Source organism: Myotis davidii, unplaced genomic scaffold (genome assembly GCF_000327345.1).
Source record: "Myotis davidii unplaced genomic scaffold, ASM32734v1 scaffold266, whole genome shotgun sequence".
NCBI classification, from domain to species: Eukaryota; Metazoa; Chordata; class Mammalia; order Chiroptera; family Vespertilionidae; genus Myotis; species Myotis davidii.
This window is the reverse complement of record NW_006300032.1, coordinates 3,413,655-3,423,861: the sequence shown is the minus strand read 5'-3', so window position 1 is coordinate 3,423,861 and position 10,207 is coordinate 3,413,655. Positions and strand designations below refer to the sequence as shown.

The following is a 10,207-nucleotide window of genomic DNA, read 5'->3' as shown; positions in this document are numbered from 1 at the left end:
AGGAATACAGACATTTACTTGCAAGCACTTATTTGGGGTTTAAGTTCATTGTCATGGACTAGATTGAAATGCAGGGTTTCAGTCTTAATTTTTCTTCTCTTAATTCATATCCTAGCTATTATTGAAACACTGAAAATCTACGAAACAAGTCCCTACATAATGTCAGCTTCCTGTCGTAGTTTTTGTTTGGTCCTACACCTGAAAAAAATACGGTGATTTCCAAAACTCGGAGGAAATATTTGCTTTCTTATATTTTCACCATTAGCACTTAGCGCTTGCACATTTAGATTGACAATAATTGCCCATCAGTTAGGTTGTAGACCCATGAGTTTGTGATATTTTAAATTAAAACCTTTACAAAAACTTTAAAGGAGTTAGTATTTAAAAACAAAGAAACCAGTCAGGTATAAATAAAAGAGTCCCCTCCCCAGTTCCTATAACAAATAAACTTTTAAAATATGCTGGTCCCTTAATAAAAATAATTCATCTTTGGTATCTAACATATATTCTGTTCAGCACTTTACCACCAAATTTGTGGTAAATTCCACCAGCTATTTTGTCTTAAAACCCCATGTTTAATGCATTTGAGATCTATTGGCAAGGCAGTGTGATGGAGCAGGAGCAGAGGCCTGCAGGTCTGTAAGCCAGAGGTTTATCAGCTATAAGTAAGGATGATGATAATACCCATCTAGGACTTTTGTGTGCTTGGTACCTGCCTGGCCACAGAATCTGAACTCAAATATCTCCTCTGTTAGGGCTATCAGGATTCCAATCATAGGTGAGATGGTAAGTTTAATATTTAATGATTGAAACACAATATAGAAGGACAAATGGAGAAGACAAACCCATTATTTTGTAAATATGGTCTCAATAACTTCAGGGAGAAATTCATGGTAGTAAAGTTGGGTACTCGGTGCTTGATCCTTCCTTGACCTAAATGGCCCCTTGGTGGGTTCCACAGCATGACCTCAACTTTTTTTTTTCCCCTTAGGCTGTGGAACTCTGCTAATATTGGATCAAGATGAATCTGGGCTTAGGATTTTTAGAAGGTAAGATGGATCTCTAATTATTAACTCATATGTATTCTCTTTTGCTATTAAAGCCTTAATAGAATTTGGTTTTGAATCTTCTTTATCCATACAATTTTTTTAAATTTTAAAATCTGCAATATAAAAGAAACTTCAGCGTTTCCATAGTGTAGAACTTACTTTTGCCATCAAGTTTGATTGTCATTTTTCTTCTACAGCTCTTATCTCTTAGTGTCCATTTAGGAATTATAAAACTAAAAAAAAAAATGAACTAATTAGTATATTGCTGTGTGACATTTGTATCTTTGCTCTCTTCTTAATGTTGTTTAGCTTCACTCATTCAGAAGCTAATTACCCATTTTGTAGATCTCTTTCCTGTCTTTCCATGCATGTCTTGTCTGTATGTTGGACTCAACACCTCTGTCAGAGCAGTCAGGGTAGAGCAAGGAAAGGAAACGCTGTCAGAAAATAACTACCTGCTCATGGCTCATGTGAAAGATTTATGGGAGACATTGAAATTATTGCTCTAAATTAGTATTTTAAAGTGCTTGCTAGTCCTGCCTCTGAACCACAAAAAACAGGGAGCACCCAAGTATGGCAGCATGCCCTCATGTAAATAGTGCTGTATTGCTAGCGGGCAGACCTAATTTTAATATAGCTTTACAGTTCTCTAGCTGTATGAATTAGGCTATTCTTTTAACCTCTCCGAACTTGTTTCTGCATATGACAAGTGCCAGTTGTACTTATTTCTCATTGTTGTGAAGATCAGGTGAGATAATATGTGTTAAAATGTGATAAACTTAAAAAAACTGTAATGTTATTTTTATTTTATATTCAGCTGCCTATATAACTAGATGTTTTTGTTGTAATTTTTCCTGGTATAGCTTTGACTGGAACGATGGCTTGTTTGACGTGACCTGGAGTGAGAACAATGAACATGTCCTGGTCACTTGTAGTGGGGATGGCTCGCTGCAGCTCTGGGACACCGCCAAACCCACAGGGCCACTGCAAGTCTACAAGGAGCACACTCAGGAGGTAGGAAGGGAGTCTCCCTGGGCCTAAGGTTCTTCTTTGGGTGAAATATATTTGGGGATGCAAACTTGGGGAAATGTCTTAGGGGATAAGAAGTTTAAGCTTTGGTGTTTGTCCTACAGGTTGTAAGTCACTTATTATTGGATTATTCAGACATAAACTACCTCTTGGTCGAAAGAGCTAGGAAAGAAGAAGAGGTCAGGTTTCTCATTAGTCAGTAGAAATGCCTCCATTCGTAAGCATACCGTGGCATCAGTTCCTCCAGCTCTCTGTCCTCTTGCTGTGGGAGTATGCCTGCCATAATCTGCCTCAAGATAGAGGTAGGCGGACTTTTCACAAGACATCGCAAGATTGCCTTTAGGTCTTCAGTAGGATTCCAGAGGATTTTCAGAATATATTGGAGCAAGAACGTCAATTACTGAAGAGATTTTAAATCTAAATCAGGTTCATATTTCTAGATAGTGTGTAGCATAAAAAATAGTTTGATCTTATTAAGTTATATTAAAATACATTTATGTTTTTAATGAACATGATGGTAAAGACATGCTCTTTTGATGTTTTACTTTAAATGTCTAAACATTTTTCTTGAGGTAGCAATAAATCCTTCAAATGAAAACTTGCAAATTTACTTTAAAATTTGTGTCTACACAGGGCTTGGCCCATAGAAGCCTTTACTTAGTAAATGCTTATCAGATGCAGTATTAGTCTTTTGTGATAAAAGATTCATTATGAGGAATCCAGACATCATTTTATAGCTATAGCTGTTAAAAATCGGTGTTTCTAAAATTGTGAGTGAAAATTATGAAAAATTATAGTTTTTCTATTTTATTGTGAAGGCTCTTTGAATAAGGGTAGTTATAAATTATTATATTTTCATAGAATCACTGAAAATTAAGACAACTTTGGTAAAGAAGAACTTTAGTTTCAGGATATTCAATGCAAGAATTTCCACAGAGCAGGATGTCCAAAATGCAGACATTTTTGTGGTACCTTCATGATTTTTGCCATATTCTTATACTACATATAATTAATTAAAAAATTTTTTAAAAAATATTTTTTCTTTCAAAAGTTTTTTTTTTCTTTTTATTAAATCTTTGGTGCCATGTATTATTTATCTATATAAATTCTAGAGCTGTAACTAATGGGTCATAAAATATCTAAGTATGTCACTTAATGCTTTTCTTTAAGTGAGCTTTATGTTATTTCACTCATTTTAAAATAGTTACATTCATGAAACCATAGGATTGATAGCTAATTTAGTATATATATTAAATTGTAACATGTTAAAATAAACATATAATGAATAAAATAAAGTCTATGTACCAGTTAAAATCATCTCATACAGCCAGTGGTATTTGTACTGCAGCATGGAGCAAATGTAGTTTTATAGTTGTTTGTATGGAAAATAATACAATAATCTATATGAATAAAAGGGTAATATGCTGATTAGACCGGACATCTTCTGGATGTCCTTCCTGACAAAGCTGGGCCCGGGAGAAGCTGCCCGCCTGCAGTCCCGGTGCCAGCAGCTGCAGCCGGCCAGTGAAGCCGGCCTGGGTCCTGGGTTCCTGCGGCCAGCAGGAAGAGGGAAGCCTGGGTCCTGGGTGCCTGCGGCCAGCAGGAGGAGGGAAGCCTGGGTGCCTGGGTCCTGGGTGCGTGGCCGAGGCAGAGGTGGTTAGGGGTGATCAGGCAAGCAGAGGTGGTTAGGGGCGGTCAGGCAGGCAGAGGGGTTACAAGTGATCAGTTAGGCAGGCAGGCGAGTGGTTAGGAGCCAGTGGTCCCGGTTTATGAGAGGCATGTCCAACTGCCGGTTTGTGGGATCGCCTGAGGGGTCCCGGATTAGAGAGGGTGCAGGCCAGGCTGAGGGACCTCCTGCCCCCGTGCACGAATTTCGTGCACTGGGCCTTTAGTTAATAATAATAAAAGCATAATATGCTAATTGGACTGGACAGCCGAATGACCTTCCGGATGACCTTCTGGATGAAGCTGGGGCTGCAAGGGCTGAGGCAAGCTGCCGAGGCAAACAACTACAGCTGCGAGGGCTGAGCCCCTTGCACGAATTTCGTGCATCAGGCCTCTAGTAATAATAATTTAAGAATAAACTGTGTTTCATGTACTCACAACTGTAAACCTGCTTTGCCCCACTCTGTACATACTACCTTCTGGAAAATACTATTCTAGAATGTTCCTCATGATGGTCTCTCAGTCTTTGCTTCATTTCTGTGAAATCGAATTTCACTGTTTCCATAACTAACCTGACTTTTAGATTGCTGTAATGGTTAGAAACAGCTCTCTTAAGCCCAAATCTATTCTCCAGGCAACGAACTGTTGCTTCTAATGCCTTTCTGTGAAGTGGTGAGATTAAGTCCAATCTCCCTTTTCCAGGAGAACCCTTGAAAATAGTCATCATGTCCCCTTCAGTCTTCTCTCTTCCAGACTGTGCACTTGTAATTCCTTTAACCTGTCCTCAGGTTACGTGGTCTCTACATTTGTCACCCTCCTGGTAAACTTCTTTGCATACTCTCCTGTTCTTTAGTGTTGCTTTTAATATTCTATACCTAATTTATCCCATAAATGTGTTGATCAATGCTGGGCTTTATAAGACTTTGCCAACATAATCTTGAGCCTCTAATTCTAATAATGTTACCTAACCTGGCTGTATATTTTCTTCAGCCATGTCATAGTGTTGGGTTACTTTGAATCTATTACTAAAGTACCTCAGTCTTTGTTATTTGAACTGCTGTTAAACTAGGTTTACATCATCCTCTAATTATGTAACTTGTTTTTTTTAACTGAGGACATACTTTGTTGTTTGTTTGTTTTTTGTCAGACTATTATTCTAGATTGTCCTTCCTCATTTTCTTTTCAAATGCAGTTTTTGAAAATCATTTGTATCAGTTAGGATGCCTTGGCTGTTAGTATAATAAAAAACTGAACAAAAAAAAATGCATGCAATAATCAGAGTTTATTATTTCGCATAACCAAGCATATGGAGGTGGAATGGGTCTAGGCTTGGTTAATTCAAAGGTTGAGATAATGCCATCAAATACTCAAGTTCCTTCTGTCTTTCTACTCTCTTATCCTTAGTGGGTTTCTTTTCTTCTTATTCTCCTTATAGTTCCAACTATTATCTCATCACCCTGTGAGGTCAAAGAGCAAAAAAAGTGAATGTCCCTATCTTGGGACTTTCCTAAAGCCTTACAGCAGCACCTCTTCATGTCTCAGTGGCTGGAAGAGCATCACATGCCCAGTTCTAACTCTATACCACTCCTGCTTTCACCTAAATGAGATTCACCCTTCAGGTGAGGAAGGACAGAGCTTTTCCTGAAGGACAAAGTTGGGGTTGTGTGAACAAGAAGGAACCCTTTGGAAGCCAAACATCTCTATGTGCCATAACATTACTTCTTGTTTTTCTCACAATCCTCCTATGTAATAAAAGCCTAATATGTTAAGTGTCCCGTTGTCCAGTTGTCCATTCAACCAATCAAAGCATAATATGCTAATGATACGCTAAGGCTGCTCAACTTCTCGCTATGACGTGCACTGACCACCAGGGGGCAGACAGTTGACTGGTCGACCAGTTACTATAATGTGCACTGATCACCAAGGGGGTAGATGCTCCGACCAGTAGGTTAGCTTACTGCTGGGGTCCAGCCGATTGGGACTGAGCGAGAAGGGCCCGACATGCCCTGGAACCCTCCCGTGGTCCTTCCCCAGCTGGCCAACCTCCCATGTCCCTCCCCAACCCTGATCTTGCACCAGTGGGGTGCCTTGGCCTGGCCTGCACCCTCTCGCAGCCCAGGAGCCCTCAGGGGATGTTGGAGAGCTGGTTTTGGCCCAATTCCTGCAGGCCAGGCTGAGGGATCCCACTGGTGCACGAATTCATGCACTGGGCCTCTAGTTGTTTATAAAACTCAAATTACACCAAGAAGGGTGATGAGTAGAGAATTGTAGGTATCTCATAAAAGTCATCCTCCATGAGGTTGTTAAGAGAAAGAATTTCTGATGATCAACTTAAAACTCAGTATTATAATACCAAATATTTGGCTTTTTTTCATTAAAGAGGAGCACAGCATTTATTCAAAGTTTGTCTCTTATACCAAATATGCAGAGACACTTAAAAGGATTTAAAGTCAAAGGAGAGTTTTGAGGAGCTAATAAAAATTTGTTGGCCGAGACCAGTTTGGCTCAGTGGATAGAGCGTCGGCCTGTGGACTGAAAGGCCCCAGGTTCGATTCCGGTCAAGGGCATGTACCTGGGTTGCGGGCACATCCCTAGCGAGGGGCGTGCAGGAGGCAGCTGATCGATGTTTCTCTCTCATCGGTGTTTCTAACTCTCTATCTCTCTCCCTTCCTCTCTGTAAAAAATCAATAAAATATATTTTAAAAAAAATTTGTTGAATAAATTAGTAAGTGAATGATCACAGGTGATTCCTATTTTTCCCCACCAATGTGTTCAGAGAAACTTTGTTATACAATAGAATAGCACACAATGGGTCATTTTCTCCCATGGGAGAGTTTAGAATGGTTTTGAATCCTGGCTCTATAACTTTCCAGCTGTGTGACCTTGGGCAAGTTACTTTCCCTAAACCTAGTTTCTTCAATTGCAAACGAGGATAATAGTTGGTGTTTTAGGTTTGTTGTGAGTGCTTAGAACAGAGCCAGCACTAAATAAATAATGAGCTATTATTATTTTTCTCTTATTATAGTAGGGTTGTAAAGGCATGAAACAAGTTAGGAATCTTCCAGTTGCTCATTTCACCACTCAGTGACTGTCTGAAAAATGTCCAACAATCCTTTTTCAGATAGTCAGATAAGTAGGTACTGAAGCAAAAAGAAGAAATCCAAGACCTAGATATATTTTAGGCCTTGAGGAATGAAGGTCTTGGTGAAATGAAAGAAAATCATGGACATTATTCCTTTGCATGGCTTCTAAATTTAGCATCAAAGCAGAAATCAAGTTCTCTATGTTAACTGGCAGCTGCAGAGGCTGTTATGTCTTTTGGGCCCCATAAAATGCCTTTAGCTTAGACTGCTGCTGAGTGTATAATAGGAGTGGAAGAATAGGAAAATTTTAAAAGGTTCAGCGAGGAGAAAAAAGAGGGTAATTAGGAGTTTTATCTTTGTTTCTCTACTTCATGACTTACAGCACTGTGCTATGGAAAGCGAGTTCAAACTCACTTTAAATATGTCATAGACAGTGTTTATTTCAATGTCTACTTTTCAGTGTGCTTATTACCTTTTTAAAAAATAGTTAAAATTTGTCTTCATTGTCAAATGGCAAGGCTTATCAATCTGCTGAAAACTTAAAAGATATTTGATCCATTTAAATTTTTTTTATCATTGCTTATACTAGTAAAATGTATTTTTTAAATAACTATCCAACAAGTAATATATTGTGGAGAAAATGTAGTTAACTATACATTTCATAGTAAAGATGTGCCTTATTTTAAAACAGAGTCAATTATTTACCTCTTTGATAATGATAGTAGCTGACAAGCTTATAATGATAGGTACCCAAAAAAACTATTAATACAGAATGACAACTCATACATTTAACACCATTTTGTTCTCTTTAGAAATGTATTTATATTTAAAACTATCCAATAACAGATTTGTCAACCAAAGAGATATCTATCCCTCCTCCCCTCCCTCCTTCCCTCCCTCCCTTCTTTTCTTCTTCTCTTCGCCCTCTCTCTCTTCATCACCCTGCTTGGTGTAGTTTGATTTTTACTAATAATTGTGAGAAAGACAAGAAATGATGTTGTGGCACATAGAGATGGGTTGGTCAGAAAGTTATAAAGGCCACTGAGATCCTGTCAAAAGGTTAGAAGATACAACCTGAAGAGGCGCTTATGGACTATGATGGGGCAATTTGAACATCAACAGGAATGACAGCAATGGATTGAAAAACTATACATACACAGACACACTTATATGTATATTTTCACTTATAAAAAAAACCCCAACTGGTCACCATTGAAGATTACTAGGATAACTGCCTCATTCTGAATATTGATAAATAAAGGTAAAGAATGAAGGCATTTATCCTGCCTTTCCTATATGAATTTAATTGTGGAGTAAACAGTTGATGTGGAAAATTTCTTATAACAGAATTCTAGCTAATTAATACAGGAGGAATAACATCGCCATTTCGTAGCCCCTAACTAAGTGACTTTAAGTAAGGGTTATGCATGGATGCTGAAACCGTTAATTTAAGACTGGTACACCTTCTGAACAATTTTAGGATCACTACAAGTGGATCAACCAGAAATTATATACCTTCTAATACAATAGTAAGCAAAAAAAAAAAGATTGAACTGAATCTAATGAAGCCTCTAGATCTAACTTCAATTTAAAGGAAATAGGAAAGGTAGAAGAAAAGTTAAACACCACCATGAGGAAACAATTAGCCAAGTCCAGAATATAAAGATACTACAGGACCATAACTTTGTTTCTTCGAGAAATAAATGTCATGGGAATAGGGGGGCAGGCAAAGCAAGGTAGGGAAGAGGACTAGAGGACTTTCCTAGATTAGAAGAGACCTCTGAGATAGCACCTAAATGTAAAATATGGGTTTATTTGGATCCTGATTCAAATTAACTGTAAAAAGACATTTTAAAGACAATTGGGGAAATATAAAAATGGACAGTATTAGGTGATATTAAGGAACTTTGGTTCATCTTGTTGGGTTTGAAAATGGTTTTGTGCATATATAAAAAAGAAAACCATCCTTACCTTCTGAAGTATTTATGAGTGAAATTGTCTAATGTTAAAATACTCCAGTAGTCAATTAGTCAATAATGGGATAAAACAAGATAGGCAAAATGTCAATAACTATAGAAGGTAAATGACAGATACCCAGGGACTTATTATTCTGTTTTCTTTACTTGTATGCACATTAAAAATGTTCTGTCATGAAAGATTAAAAATTCATTTCACGTTAAAAGTAGCATGTAGCCCTTTCTACTCAGTAATTAAAAGTCGGTGTTCCTTTCCTTTGTATTGATACAGATAAGTGTGAACATTCCAGACAGTTTTTCTTTGATGATTTTTAATTAAATAAACCAACTTTAAAAAGGGCACTATTGTACAGTAGATTAAAAATGAGCTCTTTGGGACTTAGTTTCAGTAATAAAATTTGTCCTCCCAAACTGATTTTGATGAGGTTTAGATTTCATAAAGTAGCACAAAATAGTGTTCAGTGTCTTTTTCTTTTTGCAATTTTTAAATTAATTTTCTTCACCACTGCCAAGAGCAATTTCTTAAGACAGGCCTTTAGAGGACCCTGCTTTTAAAGCATAGCTGTGTATTTCTCTTCTTTTTTGTACTTTGACCATTTGCCATGCGCACTACTTGAGTGGTAGAGGAGGGGGAATTGAGAATAGGAAAAAGGTGGAAGAGTGGGCTATTGGGAGATGTGTTTTCCATTCAGATTTGTTTCTCTGCCCCTTCATTCATTCCAAAAACTTTAACTCCACTGTCTGCAAAGGCCTATGGGGAAGATGAACTAGTCAGGCAGGGTCCTTCCCCTTCCGGAGTCCTTGCCCCTCTGGGGAGAGTCCTGAGCTGCTGCTGGTTATTTAAGTTACAATGTGGTCAGTGCTGTGAATGTGCAGCGTGCTGCGTGGGGGTCGGGGGTCTTGTCTGGGGCAGAGACGTCCTTGAGTCTGACAGGAGAATAGGAATTGGCTATTTAGGTGGAGAGGTCAGAGGAACAGGGTTAGCAGCAAAGGAAAGTGTGTGCTGGAAGGGGAAGGATTGAGCCTATGTGCCCAGAGCAGTGAGCATTTTGGCCCTTATGTTAAGATCAGTGGAAAGACATTGAAGATTTAAAATAATTTACTCTGAAATATTTCATGCATATAAAAGTATGTAAAAAATGTATGATGAACACTTGTATAGTCATCACCTAGCTGAAGAAATAAAACCTTACTGATACCGTGGAACCCCTGGTTATTGTCCTCTATCTCCTTTTTTTTTTTTTTAATCCTATTCTTTTCCCTCCCTTTTTCCTTCCTCCTTTCTTCCCAGGAGCAACCACTATCCTGAATTTTCTGTTTATGTATTTTTTCTTTTAGTTTTACTATATATGTATGAATCCCTAGTCATGTCTAGTTTTGCATGCTTTTATCTTCCAGTAGTAAA

General features: G+C 38.1%; 1 protein-coding gene across 1 annotated transcript in view; it reads left to right on the top strand.

Annotated features, from left to right (window-relative positions):
- The window catches only part of PEX7 (peroxisomal biogenesis factor 7), a 75,116-nt gene that overhangs the window by 4,064 nt on the left and 60,845 nt on the right, over positions 1 to 10,207 (top strand). Inside the window, exons 3-4 of the mRNA XM_015572059.1 lie at positions 992 to 1,049; positions 1,913 to 2,063. Coding sequence (XP_015427545.1) covers positions 992 to 1,049; positions 1,913 to 2,063 — 209 coding nt within the window. The remainder of the gene's footprint in view (positions 1 to 991; positions 1,050 to 1,912; positions 2,064 to 10,207) is intronic.